The sequence below is a fragment of the Macrosteles quadrilineatus genome, unplaced genomic scaffold (assembly GCF_028750875.1).
Source record: "Macrosteles quadrilineatus isolate MER2022 unplaced genomic scaffold, UCM_ALF_1.0 Scaffold_3__2_contigs__length_128488019, whole genome shotgun sequence".
NCBI classification, from domain to species: Eukaryota; Metazoa; Arthropoda; class Insecta; order Hemiptera; family Cicadellidae; genus Macrosteles; species Macrosteles quadrilineatus.
In genome coordinates, this window is record NW_026542596.1 from 109,677,483 (window position 1) to 109,702,078 (window position 24,596).

Below are 24,596 nucleotides of genomic sequence, written 5' to 3' on the forward strand. Positions count from 1 at the left end.
TCTTGACTTAAACTGCAGACAATCTGTTGTGTTTTGTCGGCATTAACTTGAAATTTGTTATTTCTAAACCATATCTCCGCCAAAGCGAGGTCAGTAGCTGCCGCATCTCTGATTCCGTCCAAGCTCGCTCCTCCCCTAATCAGTGTGGTGTCGTCTGCATAAAGGAGAGCTTCCTCCCCACCACTGAAGTCGTTTATCATTAGGAGAAAGAGCAGAGGACCCAGAATTGATCCTTGGGGGACTCCATGTTCAACCAAAAGTTCACCAGAGGAAGCACCCCTAATCACAACAACCTGCTTCCTACCTCTCAAGTACGACTTGAAGGTTTCCAGTACGACACCAGTCGCTCCATAACATTCAAGCTTTCCTAAAAGGATGTCATGTGAGACAATGTCGAAAGCCTTACTCAGATCTAGGAGTGTCAGACTAATTGACTCTTGATTCTCAAACGCCTCAGATATCCTTTCAGCAACTCGAAGCAAGGCAGTTGAAGTCGAGCGGCCCCTCCTAAAACCGTGCTGAGAATCCGAGAAGAGTTCATTCTGGTCCAGATGTTCAACCAGTTGATCGTACATGACCCTCTCAAAAACCTTAGATATCACAGGAAGAATAGCGATTGGACGATAGCTGGCGATAGAGGCCCTGTCACCTTTCTTATAGACTGGCACGACTCTTGCGGTCTTCAATTCTTCAGGGAAAATCCCATGAGCCAGACAGGTGTTAATAACCAGGGTTAAGGGGTCAGCAATATCATCAATCACACCCTTCAAGACTTGAGAGCTCATTCCATAGATGTCCACACTGGTGGAAGAACGAAGACTGGAAACAATGTGCCTCACCTTTTCTGCCGTCACTGGCCTCCATAAGTTGAGTGGTAGTCCGACAGTTAGACCAGCTATGTTAGTGATTGCGGCTTCCGTTTGTGGCATACTTCTTACTACCTGTGATACAACATCGATGAAATAGTTGTTTATTTCATCAGGACTGTCCTCGCAACAAAAATCAACTGTCTTTTTACGCAGGCCATTTGCAATACTCCATGCGGCTTTGCAGGGGTTGTGAGCTTCAGAGATAAATTTTTCATTTGCAGCCTTCTTGGCATTACCGACCATGTTGATGACCATGATGTTCTATAGGTCCCGGGTTCGAATCCTGCTGACAGCATTAACTTTTTGTCCAAGATTTTTTTATTATCAGCAAGTTTGGTTGGTTTGGTTTGGTTATTAAAGTTTAATTTTATTATTAAGTCATTATAAAATTTTAACAATTAAACAATTTCTAGTTTTATTTAATAAAAAGAATTATTTTTCCGATTACTAAACTTTTGTTATATTATTTCTTTATCAGCAAGTTTGGTTAGTTCGGTTAGGTTATGATAGTTTAATTTTATAATTAAAAAATAGTAAAATTGAATTTGAGGCATTTATAATTTTATTTTATGAACAGAACTATTTTTGCGACTAGTAAACCTTCATTGCCAAAGTGCTCTCTACTACAACGCTGTTCACGGATGAATTTTGAACTAAATGCCTCATTTGTACCTCCCCTAAGGCAGACCCTTCGATCTCTTTTATTTCGACCGGTTTCCTTCTTCTTTTCTCTTTGTTTTAGACTGGACTAGTGGACTGTCGTGTCGTCATCATTCTGTTCTTCTCTTCTGTAGATTTAAGACCTATCACCTATAGACTACTTGCTTCTTCGTTATTCTTGTTCGTTCTTCTTGTTATGTTCATTAAGTTGTATATACCTATGATTAATAAATCCAATAATATTTCGGAACCAACACAACTAAGATAGAAATTCACGATGTATTGTTTAAAGATTATGGTTAGCCCTAACTGAGGAATAAAGTAACATAACATCATCTAATAAAATGAGGGACGTGTATGATCTTGCAATAAGAAACTTGAACTTGATAAAACTTTAGTTGGCCACTTCTGATCTTACAAATTGTCATAAAATGAAAGGTAGGCAGTAGCAGAGTCCTTTTTTGCATAGTTAGGCCTAAGCTGCAGCTAATAGCCCTAAACTTTTACCTTTTACCTAGGTAAAACCTATATTAAACATTTATGTAGTAATATAGGCTATCTTTTAGAAAGCCTAATGTTACCATTTCAATAAGTTTGTTGTTTGTTGTAAGTTTATTGTTGTTGTAAGTTTATTGTTGTTGTTTTTGTAGGCTGCACTTTACTTGACGTCCTACACTCATTCGAATGAAAATATCGATCGATATATCGATTAATCGATTGCTTCATTCGATATATCGTTTGGTTAGTTAGGTAAGGTTAACCTAACCTAACTAACCAAACGATATATCGAATGAAACAATCAAATGAAAATATTGAATCGAAAAAACAATCGAATGAGTGTAGGACGTCAAGTAAAGTCAAGTAAAGTGCAGCCTTTTTGTATAGTTTTTTAATTATATCCTTCTTTCAATTAATTGTGTTCTTTGCTAACTTCTAATTTCATATTAATTATCTTGTTGAAACCCAATTGTAAAATGGTGTTTGCCGTTTATGTGGGGTAGCGGATTTCTCCCCCCAGATATTTACCCCCATGAAAAAACGCCTACGTAATTTTGACGTCACGAGGGGCGGGGCTTATACACGTTCGAGAAACAGCCCGCGACTGGAAATCTACCCCCGGACATCTACCCCCAGACATCTACCCCCGGACATCTACCCCCGGAAATCTACCCACCGTGGTCAGCTCTGCCACGTATCGGCCAATTCATTGTTGTAATTGATTTTATTAATTGCTTTATGTAAATCAACGGCTCTTCGGTTAATCATTACCCACTAATATCTAGTATTAAGCATGTGATATGTCATTGCCTTGTTTAACATTATCTATCTTCCTAATAAAATAAGCTGTAACAGCCCTTTTTCACCCGAACTACTTCACTGATATTTATGATTGAGGTGTAATTTTAAATCTTAAGATCCAGCGCAACGCAAAATGGTATTTATAACTATATATTGATAAATGGCTTCAAAAGTGTGACCCTTGAGCATTTGATTTATTTTCAGACAGTGATTTAAATGGTTGACCAACTTTCACATACAATAACAGCTAACGGCGCATGCACGAGCGCAGATCGGAAGTGTTTATCACAAAAGATTGACCAATACGATTTTAATATTATTTAAAGGTTCTTCCAAAAGAAGAGAAACCAGTTAACATTGTAATAATAACTCTTATGACGTACGGTATGGGAAATATTTTATTCATTGAATGATCAACCATATTTTGTAACTAACACAATAGTCATTATTGCAATTACACGTATTACTCATCATAAAAGCTAAAGAGCTAAATGCTCAAAATTTTTATTACTTTAATCTATTTATCGCAGTTATATGAATTAGCATAAGCCTTGAAATTAACCGTCAATGTCGACGGGTTTCACCTAATTCTGTTCTGTATACTACTTTAAAATGGCTCATTTTACAGGCAGGAAACCTGCTTATTCACTTCCTATATGGTATTCTTATGAATGAATCTTTTGAACACTTGTTTATAGACATAACTTGACAAGTTTTGTTTTAAGGCAGGATTTTCCAATAAGACTTTACATTCTCTGAATATGCGAATTGGGTATATAGGCGTATCGTTGATATATATTAAAAGATATTAGGCTATGCTTAAAAAATTGAATGTGGCCATTATTTTGAATTTTAAAAATTGTCTTATTTGAGGTCTTTAAGAGAAAATTCTTTAAAATCCTTTCTTAGTACGCATTTAAAATCTTAGAAACTAAATTTTTTTACTAAGTTTACTAGGTGATATGAAAAATTTACCTTTATACACCAGACTTTTATTGATCCTCTTTCTCAATTTAACAGTTTAACTGAGTTTTGGTTTACTAAACAATTAACAACTTATTATTACTACTAGGCCTACATTGAATAAACCGGAAGTTCACTACAGTTTATTCACTTTACCCTTTAAGAAATGTGTGTGAAAACAATGGTTCAGTACGATGTAACACTTGACCATGTGAAAAGTGCGCAATATTATATTATTTTCATAACTTTTTCATCTCCTTTTTACAGTTGCAGACGATCTATTCATGTTTTCACAACCTGACTTAAAAATTGATCTGATGAGTACTACTCACATTTCACTTTTAAACTGTTACTGTATAGTGCAAAAGTTGGTCAACCATTGGAATAAATCAAAGGTCAACCTTTTGAAGCCCAAGCCCTAATCGAAATATCCTTTTTAATTACCGTACCATTTTGTGCTGCGCTAGATCTTAAGCTTTTAAATGACACCTCAATCGTAAAAATCAGTGAAGTAGGTTGGGTTGAAAAGGACTGTTACAACTTATTGAATTATAAATATAGATAATTTTAAAACAGACATCGACATATCTCATGTTTACTAGCCTACTGGATATAAGAAGGTAAAGCAATTTATAAAATCAATTACAACAATGAATATTGGCCGATACGCGGCAGAGCTGACCACGGTGGGTAGATTTCCGGGGGTAGATGTCCGGGGGTAGATGTCTGGGGGTAGATGTCCGGGGGTAGATTTCCAGTCGCGGGCTGTTTCTCGAACGTGTATAAGCCCCGCCCCTCGTGACGTCAAAATGACGTAAGCGTTTTTTCATGGGGGTAAATATCCGGGGGTAGAATTCCGGCGACCCGTTTATGTTCAAAAATAAAATAAAATAAAGTGATTTGTGACACTCTAATAGAGAGAGAGTGGGATCGAGCAATTGATAATTTTCTTTTTAACTTAGGGTGGGTTTTATTTTATTATTGTTCCATTTTAAACACTTTATTGGCAAATGCCGTTTTTACCCAGGAAACCAGGTTTGAAAAATCGTAAAAAGTAGTAGGCCTAAAGTACCAAAAATTACCCCATTTTTGGGTAAACCAAATTAAATATATAATAAACTAACTTAACCTAACCTAACCTAACCCAACCCAACCTAACCCATGCTTAGGTTAACAATGTGCCAAAATGACCGATTTTTGGTAAACCCTGGTTATGCTAGGTTAGGTTAGTATTAAGTTATTGACAAGTAGCAATAAGAAGTTGGGTACCTACCTACAGTTTATTAACTTAGCTATGATAATACCGATTATTAGTAAACCTTCTTTTGATGTTTTCACTATCAGCAAGTTTGGTTGGTTAGGTTAGGTTATGATAGTTTAGTTTTATGACTGATATGGGAAATATATCGAATGAAACAATATTTTAAATTTGATAGTTTCAATAGATATTAGCATAAGTTAGTCTAGTTAAGAAATTGTACCCAAAAAGTTTTACATGCGTGTAAAATCATTGATTTCTAGCATTTTTCTTGATTTCCAAACACGATTTTCAGGGTGAAATAGGCGTTTCCCCCAAAAGGGCTGCACTTTACTTTAGGTCCTAGACTCATTCGAATGAAAATATTGATTGTTCGATTGTTTCATTCGATATATCGTTTGGTTAGTTAGGTTAGGTTAACCTTACCTAACTAACCAAACGATATATCGAATGAAACAATCGATTAATCGATATATCGATCGATATTTTCATTCGAATGAGTGTAGGACCTAAAGTAAAGTGCAGCCCCCAAAAGTTCCAATGGTAAAAAGTGCTTTTAAAATAGTCTAATTTAGGTAGATAACCTCTTCACTTCCATTGGTAGGACATAGTATAACTTGGCTCTGACGTAAGTGGGCTTTTGCTGAAACCTCGTTGTGCGGTGCACTGTCAGGTTGGAGTCCTGGGCGTTTCTCCTGTAGGCGTGAAGGCTTTGGTTTCTCTTCAAATTTGCCGAGTTTGCAAGGTTGATAACTTCCAGGAGATATGTTGACAGTTAAGAGGTTAAGGTCTATAAAAGCTCTTCTATAGTTACAGCTACCTCTTGCATCAAGTCCCACCAGAGTAGGCCTACAAATTGCTTTCTTCTGAATTAGGGCCTTTGAGCACACGGTTCTAATTCACTTGACTTGCAGCGCACCATAGAACAATGCCATAGCGTAAATGGCTCTCATTAAGAGAGCTGCATGTAGTCCTGATGTTAACACTCTTCACTCTTCTGAGGGCGAAGATGGCAGTGTTGAGTCTGCTGCAGAGTTCGTCAAGATGGTATGACCATGACAGTGAGCTGTTGAGTACCACACCTAAATACTTCGTATCCTCAATACTTTCAATGTCAGGGAACGGACACCTCCTCCTTCTTAGGACCAAAGCTGAGCTGATTTGTCTTCTTTACATTGAATACGAGATTGTTCATATTATAGTAGCTTACTCTACTGCCATAATAGCAACGTAAGATTGGACTTCCAGGTCTTCTCTGTTTTTGTATGACATAAGTAGAACTGTATCATCGGCATACATTATAGTCTTGCAAAAAGGCTTTGTGTGTGCGGAAAAGTCTGCTGTGAAGAGGATAAAAAGCAGAGGGCCCAGGACTGACCCCTGAGGGACCCTCGACTTATTGGCAGTCTGTCAGAGTGTCAGATCTGATGGGGTTGTGGGTTCCATTGACACTTTGTTTGATCTCAACCACTTGCTCCCTCCCGACTAAGTAAGTTAGCTCTGAAGCCACCTCAACGCAGCATCCCTGAAACCTAGAACATTGAGTTTCTGAGATCACTCATTAAGCTTGACTGAGTTTGGGGGCTCTTTCTTCTGTTTTCTCTCGCTGTTGATGACTCTGTGCACAACTCTATTTTTGTTGCTTGATTCTACTATGTAGGTGGCATTTGCTTCCTTTCTCAGCAACCTAAATTTCATATCATATGATCTATTCAGATCTGTATCCCTGTCTTCACTTATTCCAGTCAGAATAAAAGTGTTAAGAGCATCTAGAAACTGTGCCTTGATCTGGCCAGCTTCCACATAAAAAACTTGCTTGATGGGTTTACAGGGCCCCAAACTTGTTATATGCCCAAGCTTTCAGGAGAGGACAGGATGAATTCAGATAAAGGGTCAAAGTCGTAATGAAACTGTTGTAGACCATCAGAGCTATCACACTCACTCATACACCATCTCCCAACCTTGCGCTGAAAGTTGGCCCTTCAGATCCCTAAGGCTATCGTTGTTTATCCGTCTGCAGGTTGTTGTGATGGTAGCGTTTATCCTTTGCTCCATATCCTAAACAATTGTACAGTGTGATCTGAAATACTAGTGGAAGCAACCTGGAAATCCACTTCATTTAAAATCTTTGAACAAATACAAAACATGTCGATTGATAAGGAGGTCTCTTTGGTGACACAGGTGCGTGGAAGATTTAACCTTGAAATGCTGCAAGACAAAAGACATTAACATTTCTTCAGTTGAAGTTGAGTTCTTTCAGTTGACAGTTCAAGGGAATCAACATTGAAATCTCCTACTGTCACAATAGTATTTTTTGATGAAACCCAACCGTCCAACACTGCTGTTACCGTCTTCAGAGCTGCGGGGTAGGAGTCTTTGTCTTTTCTTGGAGGTCCATAGATTCCTAAAATTTAGTGATTTGATCTCTTGTCGATAACATCAGAGAGGGCCACTATTTCACACACCAAAGGGGTACTCAAGTGTTTAATATCTATTGAAGCTATTTCTGTGGTTAAAACCTTCTTGTATGTAGATAGCGAATCTTCCCTTAAGGGCAAATGATTCATTCTCTAAATTTGATTACTTATATCAACATTTTGATGGAATATTGTTAAAACTATTTTCTGTACTCTGACATTCTGTTTGAATTTATGAAAACTATAGTAACTAACTATACTAGAGTGCTCGATTAGTAATGACAAGTTTACTGGTTCCATTGCTTTTTCACGGTTTGAAACCACACCCTGCAGCCCCTGATCATTGGGCTTTCAACAAATGGTCCTGGCTTAGAAACAGGTGCCAGTCTTAAGTTTAGTCAGTTTCAAAGATCCACCGATCATCTAACTCCATTCTACGCTCACCCTTCTTTCATATTCAGCTAAAAATAAGGTTTGTGTAAGTTAATGTAATGTTTGTGGATATTCCTAGCCTTAAATAGAACCCTCGCACCAAATCCTGAGACTGCTAACCACTGTGCTGGCAACACACACACACCATTCATGGTTCTAGGCACACATACACTATTCTAGGCTATATTCAGTTACAATGTTAAAGTTATGGAATTCCAGATTCATTTACATCTTTTTTATCCAATTCTTGTTAAGTTTGTTAACCCTTTGGGTGCCAGAAATTGTTTTTGGTACTTTCCGAAAAGTGCCAGAGTTTTTTACTAGGTATGTCCTAAAAGTGCCAGGCTTTCCATAGGGACGAAGCTTAGTGCGCAAGAATACAAATCAGTGAAAGTATAAATTTTCATCCCAAAAGTGCCAAGAAACCATTTATCGTGCCTCTATCGTATGAGAAATCGATTGAAATCATCGTTGTTTTAAAATAACAACCGAGTCAACCGGTATGCCCATTAAAACTCACATGATCAAAAGTAGCGCCAGCCCTATATATCGTTGCAATTTATTTTTGGTAAGACTACTGACGGCGATATATCGTTGTGAAGTATTTTTCAGATGTGTTGTGCAAAATGATATATCTTTGCATGGTACTCAAAGGGTTAAACATTTATTCTTGTTGATCATTGTTTTGCTTGTTAATATTATTGTTGGTCATGTATGATCCTAGTTATTAAGCTCCGCTATGTTTGTTATATGTTATGCAATCAGATGAAATGGTGTTGACCGTTGATAAATAAATAAATAAATAAGTAAATGTTACACACAAACTTAAATACCCCTGTCGCAGTAAACCTGCAGACTGAGCAAACTCCCATTTAACTTTCCTGGCTGGAATCATGGTGTAAGGAAAATACATAGCCTAGGTGTGCTATTCCCGTCATTTGCTGACGTCACCCAGATTGCAAACAAAAAATCAGCTGATGTATTAACATAAGTACCTATATATTTGTTTTTATTTGATCGTTATTGTTTTTATAATTTTTCTAATTGGTAAAATGCTGTTTGCAACCGAGTGACGTCAGCATATGATGGGAATAGCGCACACATGTATTTTCCTTCAACCATGGGCTAGAATCTACTAAAATTGGCTGTTCCCTTAAGATTGTCACATTTGTTTATATAAAAAAAACATGACTTTTAATGAGGTAACCGCTGTAATTGGGTTTTAATCTTTTTCAGATAGTGAAGATCAAGAAAGCTCTACAGTAGGTGATGGAAATAGGAAAACACAATGTAGCTATGGTGAAGGATGTTACCGGAAAAACCCATCACATTTTGAAGAGTTTGAGCACAGGCATTGTAATTTAATTATTTGATAGCTTTAAGATATGTGATAGTTCTGTCTAATGCTTTAAGTCTACTAAGACTATTTGTTGTAGGCAATAAATAATAAACTAGTGTACCTGTTGCTTGAATTCGAGCAATTGCTAAGTATTACAGGCGTTATTTTAAAACAAATATAACAGTCATAATTTCTGATGATTTTTAAATATTCGACTCAAAGATTATGGAAATACTCAAGATATACACAACAGATCGATATAATCAACATTTATTATGTATAGTGTTTTCTACAAATAGCCTTACTCATAGCTGCATTAGGTTTCTAGACAGATTATGTGTCCAAAAGCCTAACAGCACGACTCCCTTCCCCATACCACCCTGAGCGATAGGGATCCTTGAGATTCGCTCTAACCTTTCCTCTCCCCTTCATGGGCAAGTTTTCATTACTTTTGTTTCTTAGTTTTGTTTGTTTCTTTTTTTAAATTTTAACGCCTGTATGTATTCCTGGTTTTTCCTATATCCCTAGCTACTTTTATAAACTTCTCAATTGTTTCTTTGTCACTCATCATGTTTTATTTTCTAATCTCTAGACCTATCTTAACCAAGACTTATTCCTGTTCTCTCCTATTTGTCTCCTGAAGTGGACAATTTATAAACGTGACTCGTGGTTTTTATTTCTCCACATCTACATACTTCCTCTTCCACCATGTGAAATCTTCACAAATTCGCCTTGAGATTTTCCACGTCCTGTTACAAACTGCGTTTCATAATGGCCCATCTCCCTATCTTGTTCCGGTCTCTTTCTGATGTTAGGTATATAGCCGAACGTTTACCTTTAAAACGTTAACATAAAACACTATGCTCCCAACGTATTTGCCACTCATCTAATAATATCTCATCTCTTCTGTTTCCGATGTAGTCCTACCCGCCTCCTTGTCTTCCAAAATCAACAGCTTATGCAGCGATTATCCAACAGTCCTAAATTGAATATGAAATCTTCAGGCGGCTGTTGTGAGCACACTTAAACCCAACATGGAAGGGTGCTTGCTGTATTCGTCTATCTATCAACGACAATAGTATTACGTATTTGTATTTCGTTCACGTCTACCAGTTAAAGTTCGTCGGCCTCCTCCTATTGGCCGTCCTGGTCAATGTCTTATTATTATTACAGTCTCCAATCTCCATAATGTCGAACGTTTTTTTTGGTTATGTTTTGATTTTGTACAAAATTTTAGTATAACCAGCTGTTTCAAATTAAATTTCAAAGTATTCATCTGTTCCAATGTAAACAAACATTTTCTCCCTAAGAATAACATGAGAACTTTAAAGGCCACTGGGGCTGAGCCCTGATAGAATTCCAACGTTATTTTGTTTGATGGCAAAACTACATGCTAAGACCTTTCTAACGACACCTTGGACATGGTGATCGGTAGCACCACTACTCCAAAACAATTATGACAAAAATATGCGTAGCGTATTAAATATATAGATTTCCAGTGGAAATTATATATTTGTCCTTGAATTTTTATATATTATGAATTTTTATGTATATAATGGGTTTGACAAGTTTAAAACTTTCATACAAAGTAATAAGGATGTTCATGACCTGGTGTTAAGGTCTTTGGTTACTTTTACTCTGATATTTTTATACTCAATGAAGGTTTACTATTCACATAATTTACATCTTGTTCCATATATAAGATGTGTAAGATAAAATAGGTGTATTCTGAAATGCATCTTAAATTACAATGAATGTAAACAAATGCAAAGTGAACTTATAAAACATGACAACTATATATTTAACCAGCTGGCCCGACAGACGTCGTCCTGTCCTAATGTGGTCCTATGTCAAATGCTTGTTCATTTTTAAGATGAGCTCGTTCGCATCACTCAATCACGTCCTAATTGAATTGGTTGAATTGGTTAATTGGTTGAAGTTTGTTCGCTATGCTCACTCACCTATTGGCTTACTGCTACAGTGGTATAGCAGTTTTAAATGTACCAGCTGATGTAAGCATTGCATATTTGTTTGTTAATCTAAATGTTCTGTTTTTAGGTTAAGTTAGAATAGTAATGCAGTGTTGAAATGTATCGTGTTAGGGGAAACCGTGACTACGAAGGAGATTATTTAGGAATGGTGCACAGCATAAGGACAAATTAGGATAGCATAAGGACAAGGGGTTAAGGACAAATTACAACGGAGGTGAAGGGCAGCAATTGCTGGGATGGGCCCCTAGTATGGTATTTAATTATTTATCAGAATTTTACAGTAGGACTCGAAATATCCAAACTCCAACTAACTGAATCGCCAACCATTCAAGTTGCTTAAAGAAAAAAAGAAAAAAAAACTTGAACCAACAATTAATTAATGAGAATCATTATTAAAGAAGCCAGGATCCATGACACGACAAAATCCAAAAATCCTCCTGTGGTCGTGTAGACATTATCATTGTCTTTCCCATTCACAGAAACATGATCGTTTTCCTCGATTTAAAATCTTAAACATCTACCGTGATCATGGAAAATCACATTCGAATCCGCCGCAGTGGCGTCAAAAGCGTGAATTTTTTCCCGATTACAAAAATATTTGCAGACGCGTTCTGCGATCTCAATGGTAAAAGCTATGTTCAAGTAGTCTCATTTTCTCTAAAACAACCAGAATTGTTGTACAAATCCAACTTTCTGAATTTTTGATTATCAAATGCAATATAGTCCCAATTGATTTGGATTATTATAGTTCTACTGCAATAAATTTCAAAATATAATATTCAGACATACCTTTACTTGTATGTCAAACTTTACTTGTATGTTCAAGTATCAATAGTCTACTGTCATTAACTTGAATTATATTGAAAAATAAATAAATGTTCTCATACCACCCAAATACAGAGTAATACTCATGCAAATTAATAAACTTAAGACTAAACACAGTTTTCCTAAAAAAAACTCTTATTAATTTTTTTCAGCTAAAGTTCAATATGTTATGTTTCAGTGGATTTGATTTTGGAATCATTTAAAAGAACAGGATCAGACAAGTTACCTGACAATGTAAAACCAAGGATCAGTCCAAAGACTCTCCAAGAGCAGTTGGAAATTCTGAAGAAACTTTCGACCAACAAAGAATCTCCCTCTGTCAGACCAAACAATGCCGAAACAGGATCATCAAACAACACGAGGTAACTGTCAATCAATTGGTTGGTAAAGCAAATATGAAATAATTCAATAATTTATTAGTTTTGATAACAACCACTAAGTGTTATTTGGGGTTAAGTGTTCCCTTGGGCTTGTTATTTATCAATCTTCAAAATTTTCCATTCCCTAACATCTTATGGACTTCCAAAAAGCTTATGACAGCATTGATAGAGAAAGATTATGGTTACAGTTAAAAAAATTCGGGATCCCGAAAAAACTGATCAACCAGTCTAAAACTAGTGTAACTGGGTCTTGTTGCTCTGTGAGAATAAATGGACAAAACAGTGAAACCTTCAAAGTAAACTCAGGAGTCAGACAGAGATGGTGTTTCCCCGATTTTATTCCATATGGCCATGGAGGATACACTAAAGAAGAAAGCAGAAACGAACCTGGGTGTCAAAGTTGGAGACAAACTGAATGTGCTAGCATTTGCAGACGACGTAGCTATAATGGCAGAAAAGCTAGAGGACCTAACTACGCTGACCGATGTCTTCATAAGAGAAGCAGAAAAGATAGGGCTGAAGACAAATGATTCAAAAACCAAATTTATACACTTCACAAGAGACCAGAACTACACACCTCTCCTAGTCAATGGTCATGAATTTGAACAAGTTCAAGAATTCAAATATCTCGAAGTCACAATATCCAATAAAAATTCAGAAGAAATTGAGATTCAACACAGAATAAATTCAGTATGTTCATACGCATGCAATAGATTATTCCCATCCAAATCACTGTCACACAAAACAATAATTAGGTTGTATAAATCAATAGTTATTCCAGTTTTACTTTATGGATCGGAAACATGAATATAAAATAAGAAAGAAGCTAATTGTCTTTGAAAACAAAGTCTTGAAGAAGATACATGACCAAGGAGAGTGGAGGAAGAAACACAATAGGGAAATTAGAGACCTGTATAACAGTGCAGCAATTGTGAGTGAGATAAAGTGTAGAAGATAAGATGGGCTGGACACAAGATGAGAAGGGAAGAAACGTCTCAACTTGAGATTATCAGTAGAAATAACCCTGAAGGAAGGCTACCTCATTGGAGACCGAAACGGAGATGGTGGGACTTGGTCAAGTCAGATATGCATAGTTTTGGAGCCTCAGGACAGGTGGAATCGGAGAGGATTTGTTGGTGCGGCTAAATATCACCTGCGATATAGATGGCCCTGGGAGTAAGAGTAACATATTATGGTTTTTTAAGAACAACAAACACAAATGACTCCCAGTTATCAGATCTCTAACTACAGCGTTGATTTACTGATAACCCTCCAACGATGACCCATGTGTTCAGCCTGTCTCCACATTTCTCGGCGAGGTAGCCATACTGCTAACCCACTGGCGTTCAAGTAGTTTGTGGAATCTAACCTGCGAGCGCTAATCTCGTAATTTGCTTATAGGGCAATCAACCCATTCGGCCGACGGTGGCATGGTAGCTCAGTTGGCTAAGGTGTTGCACTGACGAGAGTAGCTTTGAAGTCTTTCTATATGTGCAGGTCCAAATCCCATAAATGTGCAATCAATATTGAGCTTATACTGTGTGGCTTAGCTGGTGTGGAGGTCCCACCTTAATTAAACGGTATCCAGCTTGGGTGGAAGTAGAAGGTATAAGGATTGCACACAACACTTGTTTTGCTTCTTTTTACATTTAAAGAGGAGAAGGACATGGAGTTTTATTTTTTTGGGTTTCAACGGTAAAAAATGGACATATCATCTTAGAATACATAAATTATTAAAGACAAAAGGATAAAATCTTAAATAATTAATTACTAAAGAAATTTTAAACAATTCTGACATCAATAAGTTAACTACTTATAGCAATCCATCCATTTACTTTATGAATAAACTTCATTGTTGAATATATTCAAGATTGTAGTTTTGATTCAGTCCTATTTTCAACAGGGATACAAGTATTTCTGATATCTGATGATCGTAGAGATAGCTTACTAAGTATATTATAGCAGAATAATATAAACTTCAATTCATTAATGAATAATGTTGACATTTTTGTATTCTGACTTAATCAGCTTTTGTCTTTGTCTGTGTAATTTATCAACATGTTTGGTTCTGATTTTATAACCCAATTAAATTGATTTAATATTAAGTTTTAATTCTTGTGGTTGATTAAGATTTATTTTTGTATGACCAACAGTTTTGGCCGGAAAAGATTAATCACGGCTGAAGGTATCCGAGACAGTCTCGACAACAGTCCTTTGGCAAAGAGAGAAAAAAGTTCCTCAGGGTCAAGAAATGATTCTGGAAACAACAGTTCTAACAACAACGATATAAAGAAAACTATGGCCACCCAATCAAGGTAAACTATATATTTTGTTCAAAATTTATCATTTTTTAATTCTTCTTTTACTACCTTATTAAAAAACATAATGGTAAACGACTTGTATTTGCTATTATAGACGAGTAGCTATTTCCAACGTCTTAATGGTACTTGGAACTGTTGTATGTTCTTTAGTCAAAAAACACTTTTGGTACACATTTTTTGTGGTGGGGCTTTTTGGTGGTTAAAAAGCAGGACTCCTGACCTGGAATTCTGCGTCCGATTCTGGCCAACCGCTAACGGCTCTGGGATTTTCCAGTGACCAGTTTGGAGCCCAACTCAAGTTGTAGATTCACATCTAGAAAAGAAATATTTTCTCTCAGATGGGAAAAACTGTCCCTTTATTGGAAAACTTTCCACTAAATGCCATTAGAGGTTAGCTATTGTTACACCAAAATATTTAATAATGACTGTCTTCATGGATCTAAAATTAACAGTTTCCAAGTCTGGGTCTTTTATCAGAGGCCTTTGCTGCTCTTCACCTGAGTTTTCTCCAGTTATATGTAGTCCAATTTCCCTTAGTTTACGTAATACATGAAATGGGGAAAATTCAACTTTTGAGTATTTTGACCAGGACAGATTTTTGGAGGAGGCCATTGCCTAGAATTTTGAGTTGTACCTACCCCCCCCCCATCGATTCATAGTTCAGTATCTAACATTTATTGAATGAAGGTGTACACATTGCAAGATAATTAATTGTATTTAATTGTAATGTAACCTTAATAAAAAGTAATAATTACCAATGTGCCATCACATTTTTAGGTCAGTATCAGTAACTAATTCTAATAAAAATCAGTTCTCGATACTGGTAACCTTACTACCTACAGTCGAGATTACATTTGTGAGTTGACAGGATTGTCAGAGAAAATCAGTGATGAAGATGAGATCCCAAAATATGCTCAAGAGTGTTTTGTGATTGCGAGAGACGATCAGCGGTGTCCCCGAGATCGCAAGATATGGCCACATTGAACCTTACTTAGTTTCTTGTCCTTGATTTAACTAGCCTAGCTTAATCAATAAGTAGATTTAGTTATAATTTAATTTACAAAACATTTCTCCGTAGCATTGAGTTTTTTCTGCAGCATCCCAGTCAGTAGTGAGGAGCACCGTAGACGCATGCAAGAATCCCGCAACATAGGAGAGGCCATGAAGTACATCCATGAGGCCAAGAAACGCAGCCAAGGAAAGATCTGTGAGAAGCTCAAGGCTGCTAGTCCATACAACTTCTTTCTTACATCCATCACGGATTCAAAGAAAACACATACGGAGCCCCTGTCACTGTTGATGCACGGTAGAGGAAACATGTGTACCATGTAGTTAAGGTTGTAAATTAGAGATAAGGATGTAAAATAGAGCCTAAATGTCTAGGTATTTAGGATTTCTATCAGGATAGCAAGCTGAATGGGAAAGAGTAGGCTACAATCTGGCTCAAGAAATGCAAAACTTGACATTATACACAAAAAATTAGAACATTTCACTGTCACTGACAGCATTCTCAACTACAAAAAGTGTGAGTTAAAAAGAGACATGTGTTCAGGCATAATTATCAGCTTATGATTAGCTTGTGATGTTTTGATGAATTTCTTCCAACAGTTACTGTCGTTACTGAAGTTGAAAACCACGTAATTCTAGATGTTAATGTTTTATCGTAGATTAATCTTGTTGCGTAATCAGACTGATTTCTGACTGTATTTTGTTTGCAGACATTTTAGACCCATCTCTGGGAGACTTGGAGTCCTCACTCCAAATCAACTTCATGGTAGAGTTTGGATGGCTAGTGGCCCAATATCATATTGCAGGGCAGAGGTCAGTAATGTTTAGAATGTTCAGGGTAACTTTTAAAAAGAAAATATATCAAATTAGTTTCATTTTTGGCTTATTGTATTGGTTCATTCATTACTAACCATAAACAATTCAGATGTGTTGTTCATAGTTATTAAACTGAAGCAGGACCCCAGTAAAGATATTAGGGCCCCACCTCCCCTTAAAGTATATGTTTAGCGGGGCCCCGGTAAAATAGCCTGGAAAATCTGGTCTGAGTACGGCCCTAAACTGAAATTGTAAGTAAAAGTTCAAAAGATTTGTTTACCTGATTTTATTGTTACCTGAAATTGAAATGCTCACAGAGTGTATGGGTACTGTCATGGGGTTATTGAAGTCCAGGTCGGTGAAACTCTTATCTGATCTAGTAGGTACTGAAGACAGAATTTTTGTATACAATTGCTGCTTAATTGATCCAGTTGTTTGTATGGTCTCACTTTATTATACACAAACACCAAAAGGTTGGTTTAAAACCTGCTACTATTAGTAGCGTGATGAAAACAATAATGTACTACTGACTACTATATATAAAAATAATGTTGAAATAATATATCATTGTTTTCAGGGGGAAACCAATAACATTGTTGTATGGTCAAATGGATGTTGCAAACCTGAGTTTTCCCAATGTTACCGCAGTTGAAATTAAATGTCCATCACCATTTGGTAGTCACCATACGTAAGTATTTTTTGCTATTGCTAATATCCTATATATAATTTAATATTACAACTGGACCTAGCTGTTCTTTATTATTGTGTTTTTAACAAATGGTAATGGCTATTACAACTGCTGTAGACACAATCATCTTCTTCAGCGATCGCTGCAAAATCCTGAATATTTCCTGCAGTAAAAGAAACATCTTGTAATCAAAATCTGAACATCTCTCACAATCCTGTTAACATCATCATTGTCTTTGACCACCACTGCAATATATTGAATGCTCCCATGGTCATGAAGACATCATCATCTCCTTCGATCACACAAACTTTGTTGTCATTGGCGATCATGACAAAAGTCTGATTTTTTTAAATCGTTGCAAACACGTTGGGCTCAAGCTCGATTTTTGGACTTGGTGTTCAAGTGCTCGAGCTTGTAGGCTAGACTTGCCCTTGCAAACCTCTAGTCCCTATCTTAGTTTATAATAACAATATGTCAAATACACTGTGTATGTACAGGGTGTTTACAAAAGAATGCTGGGATTTTAAATGGCAAATGCTTGGGTACTATTCAAGGTAACTAAACATTTATACGTCAAATTGAAGCTAAAACAATTAAGTTTGGTTTCCCATGTAGCAAGGGAGGGAAGATTTTGACCTTGGCATGCATAAAACTGGTCCGTGGTTGTAGGCTGCCACTGCAACTCACACGCCTGACGCCAGTCGCCAGGTAGCGCAACAGAAGGCACAGAGTTTAAATTGGTTGCTAAATTAAACTAAATTTAAATCTACTTGATGATGAAGAAATTTGACGCTGGTTTACTGAGTTTCCAAGCACTGCAGTGTTTTGAAAGGACATTCACCTGGCCGGCTAAAAACAAGTGATGACAAAGTTGAAGTAATACAACAATTTAGCATCAGAAGCCAGAAAAATAAATTGCCCGACACATTCTTCGTTTAAACATAACTAAATCGACACTTCATGATGTAATTTGTAAAGATTGAGTCTTTGTGCCTTCAAGATTCAGTTAAGACATCAGATAAACCCGCCAATCGCCCTAAGTGTTGAGACGTGCCAGTTTTACGCTTTAATACAAGATAGATAAAAATCACAATTTTATTAAATTGTTCTAAATTTTATCAAAGTAAGAGGAAAAACATTCTCTATATTTTGATGTCTAAATCGTTAAATTATCTTTAATAGTCCCCGAGCAACAGACGTTTCAAATACCGTAATTCTTTTATTAACATCCTGTATAATACCTTCTTAACACACTCACTCCCGTGTGGAGAGAAGCCTTACATACAGGGGAGTGTACTGGCTGGGACTGAGCCTGCTACAGTGACGGATCTAGAACAGCCACAAGGGGGGGGGCGAACCAGGGGGTCTGGGGGGTTCGGGGTAAACTAAAATTAAGTGTAAACTAAGTCTCCAAAATGTTAGTTTTATACCTTTTCTTTGTCTAAAGTTAGTGTGACAAATTATTTACGCAATTTCTATGCACTACTGTATTACATATAAATATAAATATATGCAGTAAAAAATATATGTATGTGTATGCATGAGGGGGGCCGGTCGTCCCCTTCGCCTCCCCTCTGGATCTGCCACTGGCTTGTTAACTCACTCACTCCCGCGTGGAGAGAGACCTTACATACAGAGGAGTGTGACGGCTGGGACTTAACCTGTTAATTGTAGTTCCATAACATACTCAAATAGTTAACTAACATCTTACACTCTTCCATGTCCAATGTTAACTCCCCGCATTTTCCTTCCTCTCCCTAAAAAAAAAAATCCAGTGTTACCGGTACCAATAATGACTAGGGTATGTAAATTAACGATTCAACTTGTTGCTTTACAGTAAGATGTGTGTGCTGGCGTATCGGGACGGCAGTGTGAGAGTCTGCGTACACACAGCCAACCTCGTAGAGTCAGACTGGGACAACAGAGCACAAGGAGTGTGGTTGTCTCCTCTGTGTCCTGCGTTGTCTCTAGACGCAGACTCTGCGGCAGGGGAGTCTCCCACAAACTTCAAGCAGGACTTGATGCAGTACCTGTCTGCGTACCGCCGCCCGGAACTGCAACCCTGGCTCGGGAAATTGCGTCGGGCCGACTTTTCAAACGTAAAGTGAGTTGCATCGATTAAATTAATAATGTGTATTTAACTGGTTAGCTAAGAGGGTATAGTTCTCGGCTACTAATTAGAATATTGCCTGTTTGATTCTAAAAAAAATTGAAAGATTTTTAATGGTATAAAACTTGACCCAGCTGTCATTGACAATTGGGTGCTCCTGTCTAAATAACCAGCTGAATTTAGTCAGTAGATCTGTGATCTCTGATCTCATTCATTTGAGTACCTATATTCATGAATATTTGTTATTCACTCATATTCTCCTTAAGTACACACCTTTGTGGATCCGCTACATATATATCTCAAATAATTTTGTCAAATGGTGAGTGGAATTGAAAATAAGTACAGTACATTTATGGTTGTATACTCATTTTTATGGTTAACTTTCAGTTACTGGTGAACATATTGTAAGAACCAAGGAACCAAAAAATTACCTTGGATATTGAACAACTAATGAATCAAAATAAGACAATACTGGCATTTCTGTGCTCTGTACAGATTTTACAATTATTTGCTAAATATATTTTTATGGACTGAAACATTGTTGACCATGAAAGTGACACAAATGGCATACTTACGAAAATCCAGTATAGTCTCATTTCAACCTCCTTTGTAAGCCTTGACCAATTGTGCATTGGCTGACATATTCTTATTCAAATGACAGTTTAGAAACTGTTTACTGTATCAACATAAAGACTATGCAAATGATTTTGCCTTTTTGGTCATTTCCTACTTAGTCATCGAGTAAAAAACTCTTAAAATAACAATCAATTTACTCTCACTGATAAATCAACTTTACTTCTATTTCAATAAAAGTAAAGATAACAGAAGTGTTACAGTCAAATAAATACATAGGGGATTTTCTTAATAAATTTGAACTAATTTAAGCCAAACAAAAGTGAGTACAATATTTTGAATATTGATTCAATTTAGTGGTAGCATTTGGGTGCGAGCCTTGACGTCACTGTCATTTTTTTTACTTTACATCTACCAAATCAAGGTTCCACCTCCTAAGTTGGGAATTACTTAGCTATTCACATTTCATAACAACTTTAATTTCCTATTTCAGTGTGTTCTTTGTGGCGTCAACCCCCGGCTCACACAAGGGCGTGGACAGAGACAAGTGGGGATTGCCCAAGTTAGCAGGGCTGCTTCGCACACACGCACGTATCAAGCCTCGTAGTGACGCCCCGCCACGCACCTGGCAGATCATTGTGCAATGCTCCTCCATCGGCAGTCTCGGACCGCAGCCCACGTCTTGGTTCTGTGGTGAAGTAAAATCAGCGATGAGCAACGGGGTGGGGATGGGAGTACAGTCGCCACCTCCCATCAGACTGGTTAGCAAGTTGAAATTTGTATTTTGCCACACTATTCCTGTTTTCATTAACTTTCCTCACATTCAGTTCAGAAAATCAAAACAAATGGAAGAAATTCCAATCACATGTTTTATTTACAGTGTGTAGTGGAAATAGATAATTCTGTACATTCCATTTTTTTGGTCTATTAACAATTAGACGACCTCTATTAACAATTAAAATTAAAAAGTAGATAGCAAATCACATCCGCGGTTTCAATAGCTTTAAACTGAGATATTTTGCAATAACGCTTCAACCATTAACATTGCCGTTATGGGCAGAAAATCCAAGATGGACCGCGGTCCTGCCGACATAAGTTGGTGTGTGATTTTTACATATTAAAAATATTGCACGCAACCTGTCCATAATGTCTATTTTACTCTTATGGTAATACCGCACAGGACTTTGTCTCATGCCAGAACAACCTTACTTGTCCAGTAAACATCTATTTTCTGGACAAGTAACATAATGTATTTTCCTTTTCCAAAATTATGTTACCTCTGATTTTCTTTGTAGCCTTTGTATGGATTGAATGTGAGGAGTTTAGTTTGTCTAGTTATGTCTAGTTATGTCATTATGTCTACTTTGTTCACTGGACTGGAATATTATGGAAAAATGTACAGTATGTATTATGGATGTGTAAAGAGCTATAGATTGCTATTTACAGGTTTATCCCAGTTTCGACAACGTAGCTGCTAGTCACGATGGACTGTTGGGAGGAGGAGGTCTACCGTACTCTCGGAGAACTCACGAGAAACAAGAGTGGCTCAAGCAATACCTTTTGTAAGAAGCGCTTTATTACAATTACATAACTTACTTTCATGAAAAAAATAGTTTGTCAATGATTAAAGTTAACTTATGTTTTTGGATCTTCATTATTTTAGGATTTAATTTGAGATCATGTGTTTTAATGAAGGTGGCTAAAATCATTTAAAAAGAGTTCTTAAACAATTAAATAAGATCAGTTCTGTAGCAATAAAATTAGAGAAAAAAAACAGTACTTTAATATCTGGGTGTCTGCAGCTGTCAAATATTCCTAATCTCCCTGAAAAGTTGTTGTCATCACAAACCCATAGTATCCCCAATTTATCTAAATTATCATTACATTTTGATACTTGTTGTAATAAAATATTTCATTTGTACTGTACCACCATTAATAAATATCATCAAATATGTAACATAAAATAATTAATGCATACACTTGAAGTATTCCTGCTGCAACTTTTGTGATTTTTCTCATTAAATATGATGGCTACCCCAACCACTTACTCATGATAAGGGGTAAGGACAAGCTAATGGGAGAAAGTATGTGTCTGATTGCTGATACCGTTTATTTCTTCTGTAGCCAATGGAAGTGTGACAGCAGACATCGTACGAAGGCAATGCCCCACATCAAGACCTACACTCGTATATCCCCAGACTTGTCAGAACTCGCCTGGTTTCACCTGACATCTGCCAATCTGTCCAAGGCTGCGTGGGGCTCCACCACTAAGGCGGGCGCTACCACCATTCTGTCCTACGAGGCGGGAGTACTATTTATTCCAAAGTTTGTGGTGAGTTGCCTCAGTATCATCTTGCAAGTCCAAGTATACCAGATGTCTCTCACTTTACAACAATATTACTTATTGTAAAAATATTTGGGAGCGGGCTGGTGTTGTGGTTAGAGAGCGGGACTTTAGTCCCTGAGGTCCTGGGTTCAATTCCCGCGTAATCAACAATGGATTTTATCTAAGTGATAATGCCGCAACCCCTAGGTCTAGCCTGCAGTAATGTGAAAAACAGTCCCAGGCTCGTGCCTAGCGCCTAGGAAAAAAAAATTGTAAAAGTATCTAGTATTTAATAGAATCTAGTTATAGCTCTACTACGTTTTTTCGTCAAATCGATTCTAGCTCTTACCGTTTTCGAGTTATAGACGTTTTAAAAAACCCCTTTTTCGGGATTTTCAAAAATCCGCCTAGTTCACCAATATTATTAGTCAATTATAATGGTAAACAAAATCAAGAAAGTTGCCAAATAACTCAGTAAATAGATGGTAATCCTTCTTTATATGTATTAAAGTGTTAAGTTATAAAGGAATTAAATGCATCTTCCTACACTTCTGATACCAGGGGCGGCTCCAGAACGGATTCTTGGAGCATACCAACCAAATACCAACCATTGCTTGGTAGTTTGATTTTTAGGCTATTTTCACTCCTCCTTTCCTACAAGTGCCGGAATTAGGGTACTCATGGCTATAGGACAAATTAACCCTAGTGGCCCCCACCCTTCAAGGTACAACTTCCGCGATCGCGCCAAAATTATGAACATCTATCCATTGAAAATCTTGTCCATTTCAGATCACGATGGACAAATCTTAGAAATAAATATTTCAAATAAATGTATAAAAAATAATTACATTATTAAAAAATCCCTATAATTCTCAGAAGAAAATAAGCTCCAATTTTTATAAAATGCTGGAAAAGGAAAGCTGGAATCATGTTTATTTAGCACTGGTAACAGAAAAGTACAATATTTTTCACAAAAGGTTAATTTACTACTATTGTACATGTTGCTTGAAATCAAGAAATTGCAAAGAAGTACAGGAGTTATAAAAACATAACAGTTCATATAGGCCTAATCAACATTTCTTGTAAATTATAAAAAATGGTAGGTGGTGATCAATTTCGACTGGACTCTCCAATTATCATCAGACACAATAGTGATGATTGTTTATCTATCTTTGCTGAATGTAATTTATTTTTGTTTGTTACAGACAGGAACACTCAGTTTTCCAGTCAGCCAGGTAACCGGTGGCGCTCAGGAATTTCCGATGCCTTACGATGTTCCACTGACTCCTTACACTTCAAGTGACGTGCCTTGGTTCATGGACAACCTGACATAGTGCACTAACATCTACATTGCATTAATTTGTTATGAGGATTACGCATGTCTCATTGTTTTATTGTATTTACTATTTTTTATATCAATGCATTTATTAAATAAATAATTTATTTTTGTCATACATTATTTATTACTAAAAACTTTTAACCCTCCGAGTGTCCCTTGTTTTGGCCTTAATGTCTGCCTAATATCTGCCTTTTTGCTCATTTGCAAGGTTTTATTAAAACGGATCTGAGAAGCTTGAAAACAATGTTAATTATATACCATTTTGTTTGGAAAATCATGGGCTTCAATATTATACATAAAACATAAGGAACATTTGTTTCAAAAAATTTTTGTTTGGTAAAAAAAAAATATTTTGAAAAATTAAAAAAAAAAAGTTTGCGCTCAATGAAATTGTATAAATTATAGGCCTATAAATATTTGAAAATAGCCACTTTGTTCTAAATTTTATGAGGATTACAAATATATAATAATATAAGGAAGTAGATTTGCAAATAAATAAGTTATGGGCAAAAAACAGATTTCAGTACATAGCGTCATAGACTAACCAACACAAGTAGACTTCTAATCTCATTGTAAATTTTGAAGCTAGTTTTTCATGTCTAGTTCATGTACGCCACGCTGGGCGCTAGTGTTGACGAAATTTTGTTTCTATTATTTTAGGGTTAATTTCTTGATTTGTGCTTTACAGTTGGTTAAATAACTAGGGGACAATTTATTGTTTATGATTAGATCGTATTATTTTGCTAAACGAGGTTTTAAATGACTGTATTAAAGGGAAACAAATTGTAAACAAAACACGACCTCTACATAAACCGTACAGAACTAACAATAAAATTGTCTTCAGCTGCTCCATTAGGATGAGAAATCTACTAAGGGAGTATGTTTTATCTATGATAGCGTTTAGCTAAGAATGCATAGCCTAACCATAGCTAGGAATCTGGCTGATAATTTACATCAATATGACTACCTACTTCTTCAGGAT

General features: G+C 36.5%; 1 protein-coding gene across 2 annotated transcripts; it reads left to right on the top strand.

Moving 5' to 3' along the window:
* The first annotated feature begins 1,683 nt into the window (after positions 1 to 1,683).
* LOC128990883 (probable tyrosyl-DNA phosphodiesterase) lies at positions 1,684 to 23,727 on the top strand. Of its 2 annotated transcripts, none has more exons than XM_054413518.1 (12): positions 1,684 to 1,967; positions 9,135 to 9,254; positions 12,232 to 12,415; positions 14,587 to 14,748; positions 15,852 to 16,060; positions 16,473 to 16,575; positions 17,156 to 17,266; positions 19,104 to 19,370; positions 20,443 to 20,710; positions 21,396 to 21,511; positions 22,074 to 22,281; positions 23,481 to 23,727. In XM_054413518.1, exons 1-12 carry the CDS (start codon positions 1,961 to 1,963, stop codon positions 23,607 to 23,609), a joined length of 1,884 nt encoding a protein of 627 aa, XP_054269493.1. In that variant the 5' UTR covers positions 1,684 to 1,960; the 3' UTR covers positions 23,610 to 23,727. The 2 variants fall into 2 exon arrangements, with proteins under 2 accessions (XP_054269493.1, XP_054269494.1); XM_054413519.1 differs by having other exon boundaries at positions 15,855 to 16,060.
* The last annotated feature ends 869 nt before the right edge of the window (positions 23,728 to 24,596 follow it).